The sequence below is a fragment of the Peromyscus leucopus genome, chromosome 7 (assembly GCF_004664715.2).
Source record: "Peromyscus leucopus breed LL Stock chromosome 7, UCI_PerLeu_2.1, whole genome shotgun sequence".
Lineage (NCBI taxonomy): Eukaryota > Metazoa > Chordata > Mammalia > Rodentia > Cricetidae > Peromyscus > Peromyscus leucopus.
In genome coordinates this window covers 118,568,995-118,595,437 of record NC_051069.1, presented here as the reverse complement: position 1 = coordinate 118,595,437, position 26,443 = coordinate 118,568,995, and the positions used below count along the sequence as shown (strand labels likewise).

Here is a 26,443-nt window from a genome sequence, read left to right as displayed (position 1 = left end):
AAAAAGGGAAAATATCTCCTCCCTAGATTTAGCCACTGTGTTTTTGTTTTTGTTTTCTCTGGTTAAATTTTCTGCTATGGCCTGGCCAACTGTGACTTATGAGCCAGCTGACAGGAAATGTTCCACATTACTCCCATTTGAGGAGCCAAGTCTCTTTTAACAAAAGACAAAGTAAAAGGCCAGTTAAATAATACCCATAATTCCACTGCAGCTCAACAGTCTACAATCTTAAGACATATTTTTAAAAATTCAACAAATTTTATATTTGAGAATAGCAAGATACACTTTAAAACATTACCTTTAGGAGAAAGAATGTTTCAAATAAGGATTCTAAGAACTAAAACTAAAAGTTTATTTATTAAATTTTAATATTATGGCAATGTTTTTCAAAAGTTCAGTGGTAGATCCCTGAAAATTATTGTTTACAAGTTATGGAAATGTGACCTATCAGCTCCAAATTTAACTCCATCAATGGCAAGCTCATTAAACCAAGGAACAGTTTATGTAAAACATTATACTCACCCTCACAGCTGTACAAGCCAACTTGCACGTAACAGAAGATTCATCCTTCAAAGTTTTCTGCAGCAAAGGAACGCAGTCCACCAGAGAAAATGTATTTCCTAACCAGAAGAAGGAGCGAGAAATGTCTCTGTACAAGTATGAACCGGGAACAATATCCAGAAAACACACCAGGGCAGACTGTCCGTTACCTGTCAGGGTTCTAATGGTGCCCAGCCAGTCGCCAACACGGAGCCGGGACCTGCTGAGGATGGAGTAGATGAGGGTCCCACAGAGAATGGCAGTAGCTCCTCGAACCTGTGGGTCTCCATGATCGATGTAGTTCAAGATGTCAGAGACATACTGTTCCTCTGTGAACACAAATGACCCAATCTGTACCTTCTCCACCAACCAATTTATACTACAAATAAAGCTTCATTCTCAGAACAGGAAGAAAAGAGAGCATTTTATATCTGCAAACGACTTGACTATAATATCCTAAGTAGTAAAAGATGTTTGGGGTTTAAAGGTTCTAGATTCATCACACTGCAATTATCTCAACACATCAGAATTTCCAGGTTGTGACTCCAGTTTGTTAGATAAAACCAGACTTCCAGAAAATTGGGAATCAATCTACCTCAAGATCCAGTGATATTAGTCTTGGACATATACCCAAAGGATGCTCAATCATACCACAAAGACACTTGCTTAACTATGTGCACCACAGGATTATTCATAACAGCCAGAACCTAGAAACAACCTAGATGTCCCTCAACTGAAGAATGGATAAAGAAAATGTAATATATTTACACAATGGAGTATTACTCAGAAGTAAAAAACAAGGACATCACGAAATTTGCAGGCACATAGACAGAATTAGGAAAAAATCATCCTGAGTGAGGTAATCCAGACCCAGAAAGACAAACACAGTATGTACTCACTCGTAAGTGGGTGTAAATGTAACGCAAAGGATAACCAGAGCTCCAGAGAAGCTAGGAAACAAGGAGGACCCTAAGAGGGATGCGTGGGTCACTCTGGGAAGTGGAAATAGATGAGATCTCCTGGGTAAACTGGGGATAGGTGATGGGAACATGAGGGTTCGGAATGGTCAAGCTGGGGGATGTTTGGAGAGAGAAAGCAACGAAAGATATCTTGATAGAGGGGGCCATTATGGGGTTAGGGAGAAACCTGTTGCCAGGGAAAATCCCAGGAATCCACAAGGATGACCTCAGCTAAGACTCCTAGCAATAGTGGAGAGGATACCTGACCTGGCCTTCTCTGTAATCAGATTGGTGACTACACTAACTGTCACCATAGACCCTTCATCCTAACTGATGGAAGCAGATGCAGAGATCCACAGCCAAGCACAGGGCCAAGCTCTGAGAGTTTAGTTGAAGAGAGGGAAGAGGGATTCTATGAGCGGGGGGCGGGGGGTGGAGAGAAGATCATGACGGGGAAACCCACAGAGACAGCGGACCTGAGCTCGTGGGAGTTCACAGACGATAGACCAACAGCCAAGGAGCCTGCATGGGACCAACCTAGGCCCTCTGCATGTGGGTGACAGTTCTGTAGCTTGGTCTGTTTGTGTGGCCCCTAGCAGTGGGACTAGGATCTGTCCTTGGCGCATGAATTGGCTTTTTGGAACCTATACCCTGTGGTGGGATGCCTTGCTCAGTCTTGATGCAAGTTGGTCCTGCCTTAACTTGATATACCATGCTTTGTTGACTCCCATGGGAGGTTTTGCCTTTTCTGAGGAGTGGATGGGGGGAGGGGTAGAAAGGAAGTGGGAGGAAGGAACGGGAGGAGAAGAGGAAGGGGAAACTGTGGTTGGTATGTAAAATTAAGTTAAAAAATTAATAATAAAAAAAACTTCCAAGATTTCATTTGAAAATAAAGATTAGAAACAATCAACCTAGTATATATTTGTTAATTCTAAACACAATAACACCAGTTTGCCCTGTCACTCAAAGAAAGAAAGAAGAAGATACTTCCTGCTTCAGAACAACTGTGTCCAATGGGAGACAGGGTGTGGTGCTTTCCTGGCCAGTATTAGTCTGAATGTGGATTTCTGAACCCAGTGAATGTGACACAGAACAATTTAACAATGCAGCCTGTGATTTGAGAAGAAATCCACTACATGTATAAATGGCTCTTACATTCCTAGATTTCTATTTTATGACTTGAGTGCTTCCACTACACACATAGCATCTAAGGGAGTCATGAGACTAAGCACATGTGCACATCTGGAGAACTCCAACACAGCTGAAACACACAAGTTAACTAGAAACACTCACTGCCCTAAAACAAAAGAAGGCAAGACTGTGAGATAGCTTACGTACTGATTAACTCGGAGAAAGAAGTGAACTTTCAACATACCAGCACTTTCCATGGTGTCAAGAGGTACTTTATACAGTTTGCTGAAGAAAGATTCTGGATGAAGGGCCACGGCTGCACCAACACAGCTGAGGGCCAGGGCTTTCACACTGACCCTTACATCTCTGTCTGGAACCAGTGCTGCAAAAGAACCACCAGACCCCTTCAGCCTTTTCCAAGAAACAAAATCCACCCCTCTCATTTCCTCTTCCTCTCACCAACTAATGGAAAGTAAAGCTTACCCAATAACAAGGTGCCAACAGACCACCTAACTGACATCTAAACCCCTGAGCATCCCCTGACTCTGCAGCTACTCTGCGTGCTTACCTTTCTTTTCCCCAGTTAACAAAAAGGAAGCAGATAAAAGGCGGACACAATGGACCAGAGGAGCAGAATCATCATCATTAGGCTGTCCTATGTCACCTTTGATTCGGCAAGGCTAGAACAGAGAAGTAAACATTTGATTCACTAGCTCAGTCAACAAAATGAACCACACCAGGGTGCTAGGGACAGAGATGCCCATACTTAGCCACCTCCATGCCTGATCTCAAAAAGAACACAGTTGGAACCCTAAAACGTAAGAGCCACAGGGCTGTGGCAAGAGTCAAGCTTAGTATGGAGCAGGTGTACTGGGCAGGAAGGTGTTAAAACTCAGCATTCAGGAAATGCTCTTCACATTGGCAAGCCACAAGTGACTACTGGAAATGTAGAAGATACTATGAGTTCCAGGCCAGCCAAAGCTATATAGTGAGAACCTGTCTCAAAGGACAAACACACAAACAAAAAGACACAGGCAAAGGAAAAAGCCAGAAAAGCCCAAAGGTTGGAAGGATATAACAGAAAACTGGAGGGCACTCTCAAAGGATACCATTTTGACTGATGGGATTAAATGACAAAAATGTATTCCTAACTTCAAGGAATTTAAAGTTCACTGTAAATACAGTAATGTGAATATAAAACAAACAACACAGACAGATGTTTTCAACAGTTGAGTAAACAAAACCAAGAACTGCTGCAAAGCTCTGCACAAGCCTCAAAGAAATGATACAGGATTATTAGGCAGGGAAGGGCTCAGCACAGGCTACAACTGCAGGGGGAACTCTCAGGAAGTAGACCTGAGGCACCTGTTAAGAACATAGATACCCCTGGAGAGGCGAAAAAAAGACAGAAGCCTGGGAGTGTCCAGGGTTTCTAGTGGAAAGAAATAAGCCCAGAGCTGGGATAGGAACAAAGGAGAACAGCAGAAGCCAGGGAAATTCCAACCCCTCGCACACAGGCTAGCTCCTGCCCATGTAGCTCACCTTGCTTTCTGAGTCACTCGCTTCAGCAACTTCATCTCTTGATACAACCTTATCTATACTGCTGTCAGAAGGTTGCCTGCTATGACCCATTCTCTCCAATAGGTGTGCCTGCTGAAGGGCTTTAAAAATAGAAATCATGAGTGAGTAACAAGTTTTCAATCAAAGTATGTGTGTATGTACACAAAGATAACATGAAGGTATAGGATTTAAATCAAAGTCTGATTATACCTAAATTACCATTTTCGGCTGCCATTTAACAGCTCAAAAAAAAAATGATACTGAAAAGTTTCTTCTTGGAAGTAAAGATAAAGATGTCTAAGGCTGAAAACATTTCCATCATATAAAGTGATCTTACCCAGAGAAGAGTTTCTGAAGACATCGGAGACTTCACTGGAAAGAACACCTGAAGCCTCCTCCTCGTCCTCCTCCTGCGGCTGTCCTATCTGCATGCCTAAATACTGGCTGTCAGCACCATCTAACACCTGCACAGATGAAGGGGACTGTCAGGGACAAGCCCTCCAACATGAAGGAAAACCCACCAACAGAGCAGAGCTTTTAACTTTTTATTTATTCTTTGTGGCTTTCACATCATGCATCTTGATCCCATTCATCTCCCCATTTCTTCATATCCACCCTTTACCCTTGCAACTTCCTCTCCATGCCCACCTGCCCACCCCCTAAAAAATAAAAGTTAAGAGAAAGAAAAGGAAAGTTGGAAAGGAAAAAGGAAAGGAAAGGAGGAAGGAAAGGAGGAAGGAAGGAAGGAAGGAAGAAAGGAAGGAAGGAAGGAAGGAAGGAAGGAAGGAAGGAAGGAAGGAAGGAAAAAAATCTGGATGTGGGGGGGCTGGAGAGATGGCTCAGAGGTTAAGAGCACTGACTGCTCTTCCAGAGGTCCTGAGTTCAATTCCCAGCACCCACATGGTGGCTCACAACTATCTGTAATGAGATCTGGTACCCTCTCCTATATACATAATAAATAAATCTTTAAAAAAAAAAATCTGGATGTGGAAGCTGCAGTGTGACAGTGAATCACAGTTTACCCTTTAGTGTGTGTATATATATATCTTTACTTGCAAGTGTTCATTGCAAAGAATCATTGGTCTGGTTTGAGGCCTCTGGTTTCTGCTACTTGTACCATTGATAGTGGGCCCACATCGGGACTCCTCTTGGACATCCTGTTGTTGCCCTGTGTCATGGAGATCCTACAGCTTTGGATGTGCAGAACTAGCCCCTTCACATGCTCCAGCAGACAGGGTGGATGCTGGGGTGGGCCAACTCCAGGGTTGGTTAGCCTGCCAGCTCTCCCCCATCCTCACCACCAGGGGGAGCTCTCTAGCATGGCCCTGGCTATTTCACCCTAGACAGCAAGAAGCAAGGGGCAGGGTCTAGCTCTCCTACCTTTACACCCTCAGGGTGAGGGTCAGAAATAGCTCTCCTGTTCTCATGACCTCAGGAAGGGCCAGCTCGCCCACCTGCCACAGGTGGTGGTGGTGGGGCGCATCTCTCCCTCACTCATGCTACCTTATGGCAGATGAGGGGTGAGATTCTCAGGGTCGGCTCACCAGAGCTATTTATGTGTGCAGAATTCAAAGACCATGTTGCATCAGTGGCACACACAGAACCTGAAGGGCAATTACTTATTCAACACCCATAGGAAAATGCATGTGTAAAAACAACAAGCAAGAGCTCTTCACTGCTCAGGAAAGCTTTGCTGTGGAATGTTATCTGGGCATGACACAGTTGCTGTGCTCTTGAACACTAAGCATCTATGATTACATACACCAGGCTTGCACATGATAGGCAATTAACATTCTGGGGGCAGGTTTGTGGAACCTTGCTCCTTCCTAAGGATACTGATGATGGTAGGGATAAACATATTCATGCTTCAGTGGGATAGATGATGGCTATAAGCTGCCCATACTCTGGTAGGGAGCCCTTGGCTCATGCTCCTCTAAGCAGCTCCAGTTAAACTAACTGATTTGTCAAACTAGACTTAGGCAGAATCATTACTTTGGTCTGTCACTGGTGTCCTATCTGGGGTAAACAGACATTTGTTTGTCTCCCCAGGGAAAGGTCACACAACAAACTTTTACAGCTGTAGAAATTCTAAAGAAATTTCACTCTGTAAACTTTTTTCGATATTAAAAAAATCTTTTTAGAAAAGGGACACGAGAGGAGTTAGGCAGAAAGGTGAGGGATAAACATCAAAATACAAGTATGGACGTCTCAAAGAATAGCTTGTTTTTTTTTTGTTTTTTTGTCTTCATAGACAAATTTTAAGGTAAGCTAGAAACAAAGACAAGGCTTTTAGACAAGAATATAACAATAGGTTATCTCCACTAAATTTATAAATACTTCATATTGTCCAGCCATGAACCTGGAACAGATTCTGTGGCAAAAAGTTCCTGGACAAAACAGCAATGTGGAACCAATGAGAACTCAAGGATGTGGAGAAAAGAGGATACCATATCCTAGAGTCAGAATATCTTAGGGCATCTTTAGCCCTTAGATAGCCATTTATTATCTTCTCTTTGTGACTTAAAATCTTTGTTTTGTTTCGAGAAAAAGAGTTTTTATGTTTAACTTTGGCTGTCTTAGAACTTGCTTTGTAGACCAGGGTGGCCTTGAACTCAGCTACAACTGCCTCTGCCTTCCAAGAACTGAGATTAAAGGTATGTGCCACCACTCCTGACTTACATAACATCTTTTAACCCTTAAGAATTCTTTAGGATGTGCAGAGAACCCTAGTTTCCATTAGTTGAGATCTCCCCACTTTACTCTAATTGCCTGAGTTACCGATCAATGTATTTGAAAGATGTCTTGATTTATGAATTTCTTTTTCCTGTTATTATAAAGACTTCATTCACCAAGCTGTCATCACACTGGAACAGAGAAACTAGAGTAACCTGAATCTGTGTACTTGGGCCACAGTCACTAATATTTGGCTTCAGAAGAAACTTACTCTTATCGTCTTTGAAGTGAGAGCTGTATTTCTGTATTAACAATCCCATATTGCAGAATGTTTCATATCCATTTGACATGTCTTGTGTAATTTACCTGAAAAACTGAGCAATGGCTACTGGGAAGATGGCTTGGTGGGTACAGTGCTCAACTGTGCAACCATGAAGACCTGAGTTCAGGTCGCTAGCACCTAAGTAAAACCAGGTGTAATAATATTCATCTGTCACCCCAGCTCTAGGGGTTGGGATGAAGTGGGTACCAGAAGTTTGTTGACCAGCCAGGCTAGCTAAAAAGGAAATCTCCAGGTTCAGTATGAGATCCTGTCTCAACAGTAAGTACAACGGGGCTGGAAAGACAGCTCAGTAGATAAGGGTGCTTGGTCTGCAAGCATGAGGACCTAAATTCAAAACCGCAGGACATGTGTAAGAATCCAGGCATGGTTGCACAAGCCGAGAAACCTCAGCACTGGGGTCAGGGATAGGTAGAGATAGATAGGTCCTGCAATCTCATTGGCCAGCCAAAGCAAAAACTGTGAGCTCCTAGTTCACTGAAAGACGCTGCCTCAAGGCAAGGAGGCAGAAAGTGAGAGAGGCTGATACCTGTCATACTGGCTCTCTGTCTCTGCTTATGCATGCATAGGGATACATACCTGCACATTCATGCATGCACTACACATATACAATATACACCATGCACGCACAAATAATTTTTCTGTATCATAAAAACATATTCAAAATTTTCAATAAAAGATAATCTATATAATCAAGGACAACTAAAAATAAATATCTTCTCTTGAATGGGGTTTACCCAAACTCTCAAAAAACAGATCAACTTCTCAGCAGGTAAGGTGAGCAATTTCACTGGCATCATAAGTAATATCTATTGGCCACCTGGAGAGGCAGAACCAGGCCAGATATTTGCAGTCGTGTGCATATGCGTGTGCGTGCACGCGCTTGCGTAGAGTGGGTGCATACATGTGGAGGCCAGAGGTCAATGACATGTGTCTTCTTCAGTTGCTCTCTATTTTTGAGACAAGTTCTCTCTCTGAGCCTGGAGCTCACCCATTTGGGATAGACTGGTTAGCCAGCAAGCCCGTCTCTACCTTTCCAGTGCTGGGATTACAAGTGTGCGATCACAAAGCCCAGATTTAACATGGGTATTGAGGATTCAAATTTATGCTTGCATGGAAGCAATTTACTGGAGCCACCTTCTCAGTTCCTGTGGTCACAACACACTTCTGACTTGAATTCGGTGTTTTATATTTAGTCTAGTATCTTATTTATATTTCAGAAATGCTGGGTACAATATCAAATTTAGAAGCAAGTCAAAACATCCTGCCATAGTCTTAATAAAATATATTCTACACTAGCTGACATTCAATTATATATACTTAAAATTGAATGTAAAAACTATTCTACTTTTAGGTGTATAGCCAAAAGAATTGAAAGCAGGGTCTTAGAAATTATTTTGTAGATCCATGTTCACAGTGCCATTATTCATACTTGTTAAAATGTGAAGGTAGAAACCCTGTCTCAAGGGAAGAAAAAAAAAAGTAAAGGTAACCCAAATGTTCACTGACAGATGGAAGGATAAGCAAAATGTGATCTATCCATACAATGGAATGTTATTCAGCCTTAAAAAAATGGGGAAATTCTCACACATGCTACACAGAGAGCATTGTGTTAAGTAAGCCAGTCATATAAGGATAAATACTACATGATAAGCATACTGCCTAAGAAACCGCCAGTCATCAAACTTGGATTGCCAAAACACACAACAATGGTTTCAAGAGGAGTGCACAAGCCTTACAGAGGGCAAGGTTTCAGAAGATGGAGACGTAACGGAGGGGTACGGTGGTGATTCAACCACTGTTTAAATATATTTAATACCACTGAACTGTACACTGAAAAATGGATAAGGAGATTTTGTTATATGTTACTTTACTATAACTAAGAAGAAGAGGAGGAGGAGGAAGAGGAGAAAGAGGAAGAGAAGAAAATAGCAATTCAGAATGTAGACCAGATGTGGATCATGCTCATATTCCCAACAATCCAATTGAGGCAGACCTCAAATTTAAGGTCAGCCTAGGCTAGGACCCTGTTTGAGAAATACAAAACAAAAACAAACTGACAAGCAAGCATAAAAAAACCCACAACTCTGCACACATTTTGCAACAAACTTTCTGATTGTACAATCAGATGTACTGATCTTTGAGATGAAAGATCCACAAACTCAGATGTCACAGAGACAGAAATATGTGCTACTCTAAAATGGAATGTGGTGTAAGCACGGTGAAAGGTCAAAAAGTGCTAAAAAAAAATAATAATATTCAGTATTAATATTAACAACCACATTTCATTAAGACCACAGATGTTTACAATTAACAAGCTCCTTGAAGATTTTAAAGAGGCTACTGAACCAGGTCCAACCAGGTATTAAAGATATGTCAAGTGTACAAGACGGATATAAGTAACTTGACTTTGACCTCCATGGTTCAATACAAAAGATACTAGGCAATTTTTTTCAAGTTCTTTGTTAACCATCTGAGCTGGGGGCCTCTGCACTATTAATGCAGAGTAATGAAGAAAAATGAGCAGGAGGGTTCAAGTGTGGGCATCTAGGACTGAGCTCAAGAGGACAAAAGGGTCCAATGCAGAAGAAACAGGGCACCCTCCACCCACTCACAATTTCAGAACTGTCGGAAGGAGTCACAGCTGAATCAGGCCCTTCAGTGGTGGTCTGAGAGCTGTCACTGATGGGTGAGGAGGCCTGGGTCCCATCATTCAGGTCCATGGCAGGGTCAGATGGGACGGCACTGAACTGGCTGGAGCTGTGGCTCAAGATGTCCTCCTCATCCCCATCAGTAGCAGCACTGGTCAAGTCACAGCCCGACAAATCCACAGAGTCTGCTTGAAGTGTGTGCTGGGACCGTGGCTGCTCAGTGATGATGTCATGACCTACAGAACCAGGAGTGGAGACACCCGAAGAAGCAGCAAGCTCTCCACCAATCTCACTCTTCACAGAAGCTAAAGACACAGAGAAACTATTTGTCAAATGGCCAGAAGAAACAGTAGATAGAAATCAAAGCTACGCAAAATGACAAAAAGTTCACTGTATTGAATGTTCTAACTATGAAACTGCCTGGAGCATAGTGAAGAAAAGAGTGAGCACTACAGCAGAACTGGCTGGAACAAGCAGACTTCTTATGGCTGCAAATATTCTCAAGTGTGTCCCATCACAAAACTCAAATCCAAGTTCTTAAGCAACTCTAAAGCCACACACAGGATGTGTGTAACTCAGAGGCAGCTGGGTCAGGGACACAAGGAAACTCCCAGAAACTCTAAACAAGCAACAACAGAACCAACAGTGAATGCACATCCCTTTAGTGTGGGCTTGCCTTCTTCCAAGTCCTGTTCATCTCACTCCAGGCCGACCCTTCGACAGGATAAACACACTCCACATTTTCCTAGTTTAATTTTGAAATTCCCACTTACAAACAATACTGTGTGAGATCAAACTCACTCAGTGACCATTCTATAACCCAATATTTAACATTTATTCATCCTTAAATGTCTGGAAGGACTTGCAAAAAGAAAGTGGTTGATTTGCATTGCCGGAAATGAAAGGTGCTGATGGTTGGGAACAGTAGACTGTAACAATAAAAGGGCATGCTTTTAGAAAGCATGGCTTGTTTTATGAAATAAAACATTAATTATGAAGACAAAACCTTCAAAAAACATGAACAAGGTGTGAGCAGTGGCCTGGTAAAGGGAACTGGCTCACAGGCAATTGAGTTTTATACTCATCTTGGCAGGCCAAAGTTCTTGTTCTGTTGATTTTTTATCTTGTAAGTGCGGGGGAGGGGGGCACTGACATTCTTAGGTTATCCTTCCTAAGTATCCTGGCCTTGTTTTTATTTACCTAAAAGTAAACATAACCAAAGCTGTTGGCATTTTATATAGTTATTAGTGTCTTAAGACAATACCTGTGTTTTATAAAGTACACAAATAATCTTACATAACTACTTGCAAGGATGGTTAATCAACTTTTGAATAGCCTAAAACAAGAAAAGCACATAGCCACACACACTGAACGTTACAAAAGCAGCTGAACTATAAAGCCCACTTTCAGGCTGGAGAGATGGCTCCGTGGTTAAGAGGACCAGCTGCTCTTCCAGAGGATCCTTGTTCAATTCCCAGCACCCACATGGCAGCTTGCACCTGTCTGTAACTCCAGTTCCAGGGCTTCTGATACCCTCACACAGATATAAATGCAGGCAAAAACACCAATGAGCATAAAAATAAATTATATATTTTTAGAAAGTCAGATTTTAATTTAAAAAAAGTCACTTTCTCAGCAAGGCACCTCTGCCCCACAATGGCATCTGTGGGCCGAGGTGCCGGAAGGGGCATGAGAGGGCGGGTGGTGGATGAAGGCTGACGCTGGCTGCTCGTGGACGGTGACAACTACCTGCAAAGGCTGAGCTGCTGACATCTGACCTGGACTCCGAGTCATCTTCCAAGGCTTCTTCTTCTCCTAAGAGCACTTTGCCTAGAAATAATAAAACAATATTACTATTTAATTTTGCTAAAACTAAGAGTTTTTGTTTTTTTTTTCATCAATTAGTCAGGGAAATAGTCAGGCATGGTGATATATACTTTTAGTCCCAGCACTCAGAAAGCAGAAAACTCTATGAGTTTGAGGACAATCTGATCTACACAGCAAGTTTTAGGCCAACCAAGGCTACATAGTGAGACTGTGTCTCACAAAACAAACAAAAATCAAATAAACATACATTCTAAATTGGAAATCACAGGCATATTTAATTTACCCTCATAAAATTTATCCATTGTGTGTTTTATATTACTACAACGTTAAAGAATGAAAAGAGAATAACATTTAGAACACTGTAAAGCCAGTAAATCTATAAAGAAAAGGAGGCAGAAGCAATGACTACTGAACTATATCACAAAGTAATTTTTTATTGATTTTAATTGCTGTTACAGTTAAATAATTTATTATTACTTAATGAATGAGTAGCTTATGGCTGAAAAGTGCAATTCTATCAATCAGCCCTTGGAATATCCATGTTTTATCTCTACTGGCAAATAAAAACTTGAATATCAAACTTTTACATATAAATAAGTCACTTTCATTTTATTATCTTCTTATATTCTAGACTATAGCTAAGAATTGGGAGGACAAATATTTTCTTGCAAAGTTTTTAAAATATATTTCATAGTTTATGTTTAAGAAGTTTAGAAGGAAAAATCAGCTTGCGTCTTTTGGTTATATTAGACACAAACAACACTGAACACCGCCACTATGGTTTGATCCTGATTGTCAGCTGGACTGAACTGAGACATGCCTAAGAGACTTCCAGAGAGGACTGACTGACTAGGAGGGAAGACAGGTGCTCACTGTGGGTAGCACTGCTCACATTTTGAAATAAAGACTTAAGAATGAGGAACAGGTATACCCCCTGTTTTCTGTTGCAGTGAAGTGAGCTGCTCTTCCACACCTCCCCTGCCATGATGGACCAAGACTCTGAGACTGTGGCCAAAAAGAAATCTTTCTCCTAAAGTTGTTTGTATCAGTTACTTTGTCACACTGAGGGAACTAAAACAGATCCTATAAAATTGCAGCTTTAAAGGCACAAGCTAATTAGCAAAGAGAACAAAAATCTACACAAAAATCAACACAGCAACTTGACATAAATACTAACAGAGCCTGTCATTAACAGAACATGTAGCTTATGAAATCAAATTAAGACTCAAGAACAGTGAATTTGGATGTTAGTAAAGTAGCTTCTACCCTCCAAGTCAGTAACTGATGACTATGTTCTGGGAAGAGGTCCCTAGAGCAGATTACTTGAAGACATAAAAGACCTGCCAGGAGCTGTAGAGATGGCTCAGTGGTTAAGAGCACTGGCTGCTCTTCCAGAGAACCTGGGTTCAATTCCCAGCCCACTGTAATTCCAATTCCACCCTCACACAGACATGCATGCAGGCAAAACACCAATGTACTACAAATGAATGAATGAATGAATGAATGAGTGGAGGGCTGCCAACAGAGAAGAGGCTCCGAGCCATCCGACCTTAGCTGAAGCCTACATGCTCCACAACTCTGCTTTTATCTTCTGTCTGGTAGATAGGGCTTGTCTTAGTTATATATATATATATATAATATATATATATATATATATATATATATATATATATAAAACCAAAAGTAACGGGAAAAATGAGGAAAATGAGGGCAGGAACTGAAGTAGAGATCCTGAAGGAGTGCAGCTTACTGGCCTGCTTAGTCTGCTTTCTTATAGCACCCAGGACCACCAGTCCAGGGATGGCACTGCCCATTGTGAGAGGGATCTTTCTGTATCACCAATCAAGGCACCACAGGCTTGCCCACAGGCCAGTCTTGGGAGATTATGTTCTCAAGGTTCCTCCTTCCAAAATGACTCTACCTTGTGTCAAGTTGACAGAAAAACTAGCCAGCATAACACTTTAACGAAGACTCTTCCAGTTATAACAAAAAGTTTTAAAATCACTGGTCTAAATAAAAAATTATCAGATTGAGGAAATAGTAGGAAGCAGAACTCATCTCAATAATATCACTTTGTTACCATCTCTGGACAAAGTAACTATGGGATAAGTTATCAGAGTGACTTCATCAAGTATCCCTAGATCTCCCCTAGTTTAAGAATAGAGAGTAACATTTCTTAGAATTCTTAGGGACTTTAAACATTTGCAGTGCTTTCTACAATCTCAGTTAAGTGTTTCATACTATGCTGACTCAAACATTCTGCTTTCTTTTTAAGAGGCGAGGCCTTGCCATGTACCCCAAATGACGCCTGCCTCAGCCTCCAGGTGTGTGCTATAATATCTGGCTCCCCAGTTCTTCAAGTAAATGTTCCCTTAATTCAATGGGGACTAGAATGTTATTCCAGTTAAGAACTCATTCAAAAATGAGGTGTGCTGTAATCCCAGCAGTTGGGAAGGAGAGGCAAGAAGATTTTGAGTTCAAGGACAGCTTGCACTAAAAAATGAGGCCCTATGTAGGGAAAAAATAACAACAAACACTTCATTTAATATGCTCAAATTATGACACAGAAAACAAATATGTCTTTTAAGATTTTTTTTTGTTTTTGTTTTTCGAGACAGGGTTTCTCTGTGTAGCTTTGTGCCTTTTCCTGGAACTCACTTGGTAGTCCAGGCTGGCCTCGAACCCACAGAGATCCGCCTGGCTCTGCCTCCCGAGTGCTGGGATTAAAGGTGTGCGCCACCACCGCCCGGCCGTCTTTTAAGATTTTAAAATAAAAATGACAGCAATTCTTTCCCATGGACATCCATAATGTAAAAGAAAATGGCTCCTGCTACAAAGTGGGCACGTGTATAAAGCTATCAGGTCATATCAGAAACACTGTAATAAAAATAAACAGGTCAGAACATTCATATGTGCTGGGCAGTAGCAGCACACGCCTTTAATCCCAGCACTTGGGAGGCAGAGGCAGGCACATCTCTGTGAATTTGAGGCCAGCCTGGTCTACAGAGCAAGTTCCAGGACAGCCAGGGCAGTTACACAGAAAAACACTGTCTCCAAAAAAAAAAAAAAAAAAGGTGCCATTACCTTTATCAAATAGTGTTACATTCTCTAAAGTAGTACTGAGCTCACCTGCATCTTTAAGATTTCACTGGAAAACAGCCAGACAAAGCAGCTCACTCATTAGATCATTGTTCTTTGGGGGCCACAGGGCAGGGAAACAGCTGCAAGAGCCTATGGCTCACAAGGTTAAAATATTTACTCTGCTCCATTGCAGAAAGTTTGCTGACTTTTGACCTCAAACATTAGAAATTATGATAAACAATTCTGATATAAACAATTTTTAAATGACAGAAAACTTCAGATTCCAGCAGTATTCACATACACACTCACTCTCCTGGGAGGAAATAAAAGCAGAGTCTAATGTATTATGCAAACACAGAAACTATAGTTCTAGTCAACACAAAACTCAGATTTTGAAATAATCACCTTTTTGCTTTCTTGAGAGAACAGGGCTGCATGAGGAACCCCCTCCAGCTGTAAATCACAGGAAGTGACAGAAGTAAGATAACAAGCTGCTAAAATCTCCAAGAAATTAAAAAAATCCTCAAAGAGCTTGACTCAAATCCTAAAATGCGGAATATAGACATATTTACCTAAGACATGCTTAAACATCACGGTGTTACACCTTAAATGTGAAAATTACACTCATGTTCAAATTCAGGGTTCTAAAGCTATAATCAAAATGTCAAAAAAGCTCATATACATTACATTCTAAAAGCAAAATTAAAACTATAATATCTTACATTATTTGGTCAACCAGCAGTCAGATATAAGCTTCCACTGGAAACAGTTACTAGAGTTGTTTTTGATATTTCTGTTCATTGGTTGTACAACATGCTTTCCACAAAAATAAGAATTCTTTAGTGCCAAGGACAACAGAAAAACATTTCCTGCTCATGATCCAGGCAAACATTTAAGCTCACAAGGCCACAATCTGATTTCCCAGGCAGAAGATCTCTAGTATGAAGCTACAGTTAAGTCTAGGTCCTCAATGTGCATACTGTGGCAGCCATGGCAAGCCAGGGTCTGCAGAATGTATCAAAGCCTGCTAAATGCCAAGCCACTTCTGGAGGCTGGCATGTACAAATCCCTATCTGTCCCACCATCCAAGGGTAGCTCCTATCAGACAGGGCAGGCTGACACTGCTTACTATAGGGCCCAAACTCTTTGAGCATCTAGAAGAACAGAGAGCACGCTAGGGAGGTATCTGCAAAGACTGGGAATGGAAAGGGTTCTCTAAAATCAGGATCCAAGGGGGAAAAAAAATGCTAAATTCAAAAAAAAGACATAAAAATCTATCCCTAAAGATTCATCCCTGACAATCAAACATGAAAGTCCTGGAAATACTCTGCTTGATATTTCTACTTCAATGCACCCAAAGTACAGGTGACAAGCCAGGAAGCCAGGAGACCAGGCTTTAAAGGTGTGGCCTCATTCTGTCATCTAGCTTTCTAAACTGTAGATTTATTTGCAAAAGAAGAAAGACGCCTACATTGTAAGTTCGGGGAAGGAAATTAGGCATGGATGGCTTAGCATGCACAGCCCCATAAAGCAGCAGAAGGGAACAAGCGTTAGTTAGTGCACAGCTGGTTAGAGGACCTTGCTGAGAACGCACCTAAAAGTTCCACAATGCTCCCGCTGCGGCCTCGGCCCCTGTCCTCCTCTTGAACCACAGTGAGCTGCCCAAGACCACCTGGTGTGGTCAGTGCTTGCAGCAGCTCAGGGGGAGGGGTTCGGAAGAGCTGCTGCAAGAGCTCCAGAGCCCCTGTCACCACATTGTGGTCTTGGTGCTGCGTGTGATGCAAAGTCAGTTCATAAACCTAGAGGAGAAACACAGGTCTTCAGTCGGGTTTAAAATGCATTTCAGATTTTACTTTGTTTTCATTGGCTTTTGTTGGCAAAGCTGTGCCTTAATTTTTCCCTCTAAAGACCTCTTTATCACTTTTAGGGTCTTTATTGTCCACTACATTTTCTGAATTCCCATGATTTTTTCATTATTTTTCATTTCATCATATTAACTCCTTGGCAACACATAAAGCACTTCCTCTAGGCAGCAGTATGCCAACTCAGGATCTCCATTTCCAAAACTGATGAGTAGGAAAGAGAATAAAATCAATAGACACTGCTGTGGAAGCAGGTGGGGACATTCAACCATCAGAAATACCGTTTTGAAAGCCAGGGAGCAAACAGCCAGAAATTTTAAGGATGTCAGATTTTCTTGGTGTTTTTAATATTACACCATACTACAGAAACAATGAGTTTGTCAGTTTTCTCTTTAAAGTAACTAGGGAGAAAGAGCCCACAGGTCTAAATCATAATTTCAGATAACACGTAAGTTTACAGTAAAAATATATCCTGAGAAATGTCAACTATACTTATAAAATCACTATTTAAAATTCACACTTCACTTGCATCCTGCATTTTTCCTAGCAAAGTCTGCCAACTCTATCATTAGTTGATATTAAACAAAAATAAAATAAAAACAATACATTTCTTTTTTGAAAGTCAGTGTGAAAGAATAAAAAACAAAGAGTAACAGCTTCCCAGGAAGTTGCCTTTAAACTTTGACGTTATCTTCTCTTCTCATGCTACTTGCACACACACACACACACACACCCCTAAATCCTGACTGGAAGACTGCTAGCCACAGCCACATCTGGCTTTATACTTGCTCTCCACTCTCCATTTTGGATTTTTTCAGACCTGGTCTCATCATGTAGCTACGGATAGCTTGGACTTCCTATAAGGCTGGGTGTGTAGTGAACTTGTACTTGTCTCGGCATCCCAAGTAATGGGGTCACAGGCCTACACTGCTGTACCTTGATTCTGTGACTGCTTCTGTGGATGAAGTCTCACTGGAATGTGGCCACATTCATAGGCTATATGTGGCTTTTACTCTACAACACTAGAAGGGTTCAGTGAAGACGGCTGGACACACAAAGTTTAGTACATACTCCCGACCCTTTGTGGAAGACACGCGGGGCCCCTGCTTTAGGCAAGCAGCTCATATCTGGTCTCTGGAGCTACATCCCCCGACTCCTTGGGAGTGAGGAGGAGCACACTATCACCCATCTCACTTCTTTCTGTCCTAACACTTATAGAAACCTGCTGCTTCCAAGGAGCACATTTCCTACACTTAGGACTACTATGTAACACTATGATGGTAGCACTGCTTAGAAATTTGGTATAAAAATTTAAAATACACCTTATTAAGTATACATAAAATTATTCACTATGAAGCCTATTAAAGTTACTTAAAAAGAAAAGTTTTCTATTACTATGAAGAGCTGTACTCACCTGCCCCCACCCCACCCTATTATTTTTTGAGACAAGGCAACAGTGACATAGTACTTCCACTTTACTCCTGCCCAGGCTGACAAACAGGCCACAGACTACAGGTCAACCCCCAAAGTCCTGCCACATGTACACATTATTTGGTATTTGGGTGGCCCTCATGTAAGTGCAGAGTTAAAGTCACCCTCACCTGGACAAGCTGCTCTGTAGAAGGAGAGACTTCCATTTCTTTCCGGGTCACCCCAAAGCTGCCTTTCAGACTTGTGTCCTTGACCTGCTGCTGGAGCAAGGGCACTAGACACCTCAATGTGAGCAACACACCGAGGATCAGGAGAGTGGAATGTTCTTCCTCCACGGGAACCAGCAGACCTGCAAAGGCAGTCAAAGGAGCTTAGCAGCCAGTCCACTGTTGGAGAATATTATTTTAACTAGGCAAAGACGTTTTACACTTGTTTATGGCGCAGACTATTACTTCAACTGTGTAAAGGTGTGTTACTCTTGTTTCTGCTGCATTTGTTTAACGATGTAAGGATGTGTGTTTAATTATGTAAAGGTATGTTGCGTCTGTTTCACCTTGCCTGCCTCAGGCATCTGATTGGCCAACCAATTGCTAGGCAGAGAAAGGACAGGCGGGGCTGCCAGGCAGAGTGAATAAATAGGAGGAGAAATCTAAGGCTCAAGAACAGGAAGAACGAGGAGGAGGCGAGAATGGGCAACACACCCAGGACAAGAAGCCAGGCAGAGGCCACCCAGCAGACATGAGAAGCAGTGAAAGTGAGACATACAGAAGAAAGAAAGGTAAAAAGCCGGAGGCAAAAGGTAGATGAAAAGAAACACGTTAATTTAAGTTAAAAGAGCTAGCTAGCCAGGGGCTGGAGAGATGGCTCAGCAGTTAAGAGCTTCCAGGGGACTCAGGTTCAATTCCCAGCACCCACATGGCAGCTCACAACTGTAACTCCAGTTTCAACGGACCTGACACTTATGGAAAAACACCAATGCACATAAAAGTAAAAAAATAAAAATAAATAAGCTAAGGCTGAGCACTGAAAACTAATTTAATAAGTCTTCATGTCATGATTTGGGAGCTGGCTGGTGGCTCAAAAGAAAAAGACTGGTACAGTCCACTGCTCAGAGAACCACAGGACACACTAGTAAAAAGGGAGACCTACAAGAGTACCCTATTGTAAGCCTGGCAGTTAGAGGGAAGGGTGGCATGAGCAAGATTAGGAAACAAGGGCTATGTGTGTGCCCAGATCAAGGAGCAGCATGGCAGCATAAACATGCCGTAGCTTGGCAAGACCCTTACAGGAAATGGAACTGTATTTCAAAGTCAGATAGTTGTAGCAAATGTCCACATGGTCACTTCAGCAGGATTTGCTAGTGTCGATTTTGATTCTGACAACAGCCAAATGAAAGGGAAAATGTTTGTTTCCCTAGATTACCCACAGAGGACTAAAGCATATGGCCTCAGGCCTCTTGAACATAAGGCCAGGCCAGGAAGGTGAGTAGGATTATATACCAGCTGGGTGTCCTAGAGCACAGCTATAGCTGAAAAGTCACCGTCTATGGACTTGTAGCATCCCCTACAAATTCACATTTAGTAGTCAGCAGTTGTGAATGGCCTAGTCCAGATGCCAAGGTTAGTGTAGTTTAAAAGATTGAGCACATGCTAAGACTGGGTCAGTTGACCCTTTCTCTCTTACCTAGGAGCACATTTAGGAGCCAATTGTAGAAATACTGTGTCCTCCTAGAGTGCTGGCAGATGCTCACTGCTGAGCCAGCTGCTGTCCGTCGGACAGTGGGAGAGCTTGACTTCAGATTTGCTATGAAAGCTTTCAACAGAACCTGTAAAAGCAAAATCCAAGATGAAAGCCAAAGCTCCTGTGAGCTATGACACATTTCACAGAACTCCAAATCTTGTAGAACATAAACTGTGACAAACTGACACATTTTTCATAGACAAAAGGAAATATGCCAAATTTGCAGTAGTCAGTGTTTATCAACACAATCTATTTACTTCTTTATAAACTGCATTAGATATAGGCTGTGAGATGTTCCAATGGTAAAAGCACTTGTAGCCAAAATTGATGGCCGAAGTTCAATCTCCAGAACTCACATGGTAGGAGAGAACCAACTTGCATGCATCCACAGGAATAAGTGCGCACACACACAAATGCACATTAACCAATGTTTAAAAATTGCATCAGGAACATGCTAATTGTGAATGGCAGTCTCAATATCTATAGGTTTATTCACAGTATTCAAGGACAGAGGTGATAATAACACTACATAAAATAAAGTTAAAAAAAACCTTGACAATAATAAGGAAAAAGCACTAGACAACTACAGTAGTAATCCGGCCTAAGAATCCCCTGCAGAAGTGCCTCTGCTGTACTAAAGTGTCCCCCCAAGACTGGCACCTCTGTGAGTGGAAGGCTATAAACTAACAGACGTGACAGTGTACCATGCACAACCTTCTAAGAAATCAGAGATAAAATGTTCTTAGTAACCTCCAAAATAAGCCCATACCGTTCTTCCTGACCCCTCCTCTTTCTTCTTCCATTTACTTAACCTTGTTTCTCGTTTCTCTTGTCTTTCTTTCATTTGCCTATCTGCCTTCTTTATCTTATTCACTTACTATTTCCACACTTAGCCTAGATAACTGATAACTTCAAAGCACATTCCATACTAGCCCTGCCATTTTCAGTTTCATGGCCACTGGTGATATGCTAGTGGCTACAATTGATTTTAAGTGTGCCTCTATATGGTTTGATGCTGCTGATACAACACACAAGAAACAGAAGTAATATCCAAACCGATGGATGTGCTAATAGCAACAAACACACACATAAGAATTGTGAAGATGGGGAGTCAGCTTTACTCCTTCCTGTGGCCCCTCTTAGCCCTCCCGCCCATCCCCATTCCTTTTGTCAGCTATTTACCTAGAAACACTTTCTACCCCAAACCCCCAGTGGCCACATAGGGAGGGCTGGGATTCAAGCAGGTACCATTCACTCTCCTTCCTGTCTTCTATTTCCATCTCTTCTGCTTCACCCCAACCCTGTGGCAGCCTGTCTGCAGGTGCCCCTCCTACTCCAACCCGTTCTATGGAGACTCCACCTCTTGGTACAGACCCAGGGTTCGTCCCCATCTCCGCAGTTATAGTCTTTGTCCTACTGCAGCCTACTTGTAGGAGTCCCTCCTCCCACCACACAGCCAACTCCTCAGGATCCTGCTTCTTGGTGTGGACAGGATCCTCCAGTTCGGTATGACAAAACAAAGATTTCATTCTCCTGAGGAAAAAGGGATCTGCATACCAAAGGCATTTTTTAGGAATGCTAAATGCCACCACTTCCTGCTCACCCTTTGGAGGATGTTGGTGTACAGATTCCACACAATGGGAGCAAACCTAGACAGAGAGAAGAGCAGCAGCCAGGAAGAGGAGAGCAGCAAAGGAGCCTCCAGGATGACAGAACTGACAAAGCCACATTGAGCTGGGCTAGAAAACATCAGGGGGGGTCACTGACAGGAAATAGACCCAAGAAACTATCTAATGGGTAAGAGAAATAGCACTTGTGTTTGAGAGGTCAGAAACAACTAATAATTGTCAGGTTTAGAAAACAAAAAGGTATAAAAAGAATATAATCATACATAAGCAACCATTACTATTGACTTGGGCATGATAAAGCACACAGTGAATGCAGATAGGACTACTGTAAAAAGATAGAAGGGTTAGAGCCAAGTTCATCACTTACATAGTTAAAAAATAAACATAAAATTTAAAAATCCAAATCCAGCAAAATAAGCATTACTTCTGACACAGGAAAGAATGGTACTCTGTTACTAGGGCCCAGCAATAATACCTGGGCAGCAGAATGAACAGATCTTTTGCATGTCAAAGGTTCATGAAGGAGGTAGTAACTACTCTATTAGAAAAGAAAAGGAAGTGTCACCTTACTCAAACAGCATCTATATCATGGAAAGATCCAGAACCAACTACTATGTGTATCTGTCTCTGGACTCTGACAGCAGTTATCACAGAGACGCCTGAGAGTATTACACAGTGCTCATTCCTGCAACCATTCAGGAGCTTCCACCACTCCAAGAAGGGAGGGAAACAGTGACAGCAGCAGCAGCTCCCCCAACAAGCAGGTAAGTTTAGTTGTGCTGAACTCCTTAGACACATCAGCTCCCTGCCTCATTCCAAACTCCATGAAATCACCTTTTTAAACATCACATGGGAATTAACAGGAAACCACTGTAGCTCAGAGGGAAAAAAAAATGTGAGGTTAACTAACACTTACAAACCCAGCTCTGAAGGGGCAAACACAGGAGAGTCACTTGGGCTTGACAGCGTCTAGCCTAGCCAAGAAAAAGCAAGTCCCAGGTTCAGGGAGAGACTGAACCTCAAAAAGAATAGGCAGAGAGTAACAGAAAGGGACACCTAGCACCTCCTCCTGGTCTCCATGCACACACAGGCTCATGCAGCCACTCACACATGCACATACACTTACATAAAAATAAATACTCTACCTTAAAAAAATTTTAAAAGATAGTAACTGGAAAGATGGTTCAGGGGTTAAGAGCACTGGCTGCTCTTCCAGAGGAGCCAGGTTCTATCTGCAGCACCCACATGGTGGCTCACAATCATCTGTAACTTTAATTCCATGGTACCCAACACCCTCTCCCAGTTTCTGAGAACACTAAGCATGTACATGGTACACAGACAAAACACCTATACACATAAAATAAATAATTTAAAAATAAATCATTTTTTAAAGAGATAAAGACAATGCCAAGAAGCTTGCAACCCACAGACTGTGCAATGAAGTCTTGCTTTCTGGGCACTACAAACAAAAGGAAGGCCTGCTGGCTTTACAGCATCCATACCTACAAGGTCAACCAGCTCTTCTTCAGTCTGTCCTATGTAGTCTCTTTCCTCAGCTAGCCCAAATGGCCAATCCGGTGCACCAAAACCCATCCACTCCAGGAAAATGCCTTTGAATTTGCATCTATAAACTATCTCCCTTGACTCTTTATCCCACAACAGGAAAGGAGAAGTGAAAAGAAGGTCTTGAGATGCCTCTAAGTGAAGCCAACATGACTCCAGAAGCAATCTCAAATGACTGTCCTCCGAGAGGCCCTCAGCCCCATAAGACTCATTCCTAGATGCAGCAACCATACCTTAATTTCATTGTCATTTGCAAAGTTTCCAAAAGAAGCCATAATTTTGGGAACAGCTGCAGCCAAGGTCTCCTGAACTGACTCCTCAGGTCTCTTGCTTGTTCGGGTCAGGCACGGAAGAAGGTTCACCAGGTAAGGCCTGCATGTGCAAGAGGAACATTGGTCATTCTCAGGTTTCCTGCGTTAAGAAACATATGCTTGTGGTTCCCTGTTAGGAAAAACCCAGTTTTATCAGTAAATTAGTCCTCAATGGAGACCACAATGCTCAACTACAAACATAGGAGGCATAAATGCTGATGGAGTTCAACTGTCCTTTATCTCTCCCATAGGTTACGAAGGACATTAAGAAGTTAGGTTTGCCGGGCGGTGGTGGCGCACGCCTTTAATCCCAGCACTCGGGAGGCAGAGCCAGGCGGATCTCTGTGAGTTCGAGGCCAGCCTGGGCTACCAAGTGAGTTCCAGGAAAGGCGCAAAGCTACACAGAGAAACCCTGTCTCGAAAAACCAAAAAAAAAAAAAAAAGAGGTTAGGTTTAAGGGCAAGCAAGTTGGCTTAGTGGGTAAAGGCACCTGCTGACAAGTCTTAAGACCCAAGTTTTCCCTGGATCCACATAAAAGGAGGAGAGAACCGACTCCTGTAGGTTGTACACTAACCTCACCCATATGGCATGGCACACACACAGACACACAGATAAATAAAATGTAATTTAAAACGTTGGGGTTAAATATTATTTGCAGCAAATTATAATTGTTAAATGTATCTTAAATAGAAAACAATAGATTTTAAAAAACCACAAACGGGAGGGAACAAAGGAGAGAGCTTATGCAGCAAGGACAGGAGATGAGTTTGATTACCAGCATCCACAAAAAAGCCAGACACAGTGGTGCTCACTGATACTTCCTGCTCTAGGGAGGCAAAACCAAGTGAATCCCTGAGGTTAATGGTCGTCTAGCCTAGCCTCATCAGCAGATCCTGGAACAATGACTGTCAAAAACAAGCGGGACAGCCCCTGAGGAACACCACCTCAGCGCTCTCTACACACAGGCACTGTTACAAACCCTTAAACAGTAACATTTTAATAACAAAATGAAATGCAGACTTCATTTTATTGAAAAAGTAGTGTTAAAAACTACTGTGGGCTGGGTGGTGGTGATACACATCTTTAATCCCAGCACTCTGGAGGCAGAGGCAAGAGGATCTCTGTGAGTTTGAGGCCAGCCTGGTCTAAAGAGCTAGTCTAGGACAGCCAGAGCTGTTAAATAGAGAAACCCTGTCTTGAAAAACCAAAACAAACCCCAACTGTAGGGCAGCTGTTTCCTCCACACTTGATAAGACCATCATTACCATGATACAGAGCAGCTGTGGTGACTTACAGGGAGGACTTGGAGCAACAGGCATGAGAGAGAAAACTACAGAGCAGCTGCCTAGGTCTTTGGCAATGGAGCTATTACCGTTCCCTTTTGGAGAAGAGAAGAAAGGTCATAAGGCCCGCAAGATTCTAATCCCCACTCCTTTGTGCCACAGGTATACATAACCTTAGAGGTACTAAGGTGTGTAAAAAGCAAACTGATTGGAGGTGAGTTGTCTATGGTCTTGTACATAGTCAAATAAACACATTAATTTGGCAAGCTGGACTTTTCTTTGATAAGCCAGCTCCTTTTGATTAGAAATCAATACAAGTTTCTTTTATGCTCCCCAGGAAAGCTGCACAGTCTATAGGGGGGGAAAAAGTGTTCAAATTAAATAAGGCCTTCAAACAACAACCCAGTCCTTAGAGAGAAAAACATGTATAGAGTAGGAGGACCGAGAAAAAGAGACCTGGCTGATATTGGGGTGCCTGTTAAAAGGCCCTTTTATGTAGCAGGCAGGCCTACAGATAGTACAGCCATTTTGATGAGTCAGACATCTGTGACATCTTGAAATATATTAGACAAAAAGGCTAGAGAGCCTGCAACAGGAGATGACAATTTTTCTGAGACATGAATCCATCATGAGGAAAATAAAATGATTTGTTTGGAGAACTAACATCAGACCATGAGTCAATATAACATGCCTGAGGTGATGAGCCATAGAGGGTTAGTTAGCAGAGGATGGGCTGTCCCTTGCCTTGAGAAGTCTAGATTATGCGAACAGCACTAGGGAATAATTAAGAGGGTTTAAGGAAGGGAATGACAGGACAGTCACACTTTTGAACAGCCCTTTGCTGTGTTGCACACCTGGGATGTACTGCCTCAAAAATACTACAATTTTCAAAGTAAGGGCACTTGAGCTGGAAATGTGGCTTGGTGGTAAAGTGCACACTTAAGCATGCCTGAGACCTATTCTCAGCACCAAAGCCAACACAAAAATAAATATATAAGCACAATAAAAAGAAAGGTTCTATAAAAAGAAAAATTTATGTGGCCACATGAAACTCAACCTCAACTGAACAAATTACATTATTCCCTGTAAATGTGAAGATTTAGAGCACTCTACCAGTTTCTGATGGATAGAGCCAAGGGTCTTTGGGACATGGGCAGTACATTTTGCCAGCTTAAGAGAAAAGGAAGGAACTAATAAAACTATAGCCCTATTTTGTTATTCAAGCCAATAAGCCAGATGGGTGGGCTGAATATGTGACTCAGTGGTAGAGCAACTGCCTAGCATGCCTGAAGCCCTGGATTCAATACTAGCACCATGGGGGTCACGTGATATCAACAAGTTAAAATTTTATGCACAGTTCAACATTCATTTCTCCAACCCATGCACTACACTTTGGCAGCTTGAATGTAACTGGCCCCTAAAATCTCATAGGGAGTGGCACTATTAGGGAGTATGGCCTTGTTGAAGTAGATGTGGCCTTGTTAGAGGAAGTGTGTCACTGTGGGGATGGGCTTTGAGGTCTCACATATGCTCAAACCACGCCCAGTGTCTCAGTTCATTTCCTGTTGCCTTCAGATAAAGATGTAGAATTTGCCGGGTGCATGCCTTTAATCCCAGCACTCGGGAGGCAGAGCCAGGCGGATCTATGTGAGTTTGAGGCCAGCCTGGGCTACAGAGTGAGATCCAGGACAGGCACCAAAACCACACAGAGAAACCTTGTCTCAAACAAACAAACAAACAAAAGATGTAGAATTCTCAGCTCCTTCTCCAGAACCATGTCTGGCTACACACCACCATGTCCCACCATGATGCTAATGGACTAAATCTCTGAACTATAAACCATACCAATTAAATGTTTTCCTT

General features: G+C 42.2%; 1 protein-coding gene across 3 annotated transcripts in view; it reads right to left on the bottom strand.

The window, feature by feature from the left end:
* Positions 1-26,443, bottom strand: part of Htt (huntingtin) — a 137,729-nt gene that overhangs the window by 82,608 nt on the left and 28,678 nt on the right. For all 3 annotated transcript variants that reach the window (XM_028870825.2, XM_037208186.1, XM_028870827.2), the window contains exons 6-18: positions 23,220-23,358; positions 19,739-19,880; positions 18,226-18,404; positions 16,357-16,561; positions 15,168-15,215; positions 11,604-11,684; positions 9,819-10,159; positions 4,528-4,654; positions 4,173-4,291; positions 3,199-3,310; positions 2,875-3,012; positions 711-869; positions 523-620 (exon numbers count right to left, since the gene is read on the bottom strand). In XM_028870825.2, the coding sequence (XP_028726658.1) occupies positions 523-620; positions 711-869; positions 2,875-3,012; positions 3,199-3,310; positions 4,173-4,291; positions 4,528-4,654; positions 9,819-10,159; positions 11,604-11,684; positions 15,168-15,215; positions 16,357-16,561; positions 18,226-18,404; positions 19,739-19,880; positions 23,220-23,358 (1,888 nt within the window). The remainder of the gene's footprint in view (positions 1-522; positions 621-710; positions 870-2,874; positions 3,013-3,198; positions 3,311-4,172; positions 4,292-4,527; positions 4,655-9,818; positions 10,160-11,603; positions 11,685-15,167; positions 15,216-16,356; positions 16,562-18,225; positions 18,405-19,738; positions 19,881-23,219; positions 23,359-26,443) is intronic.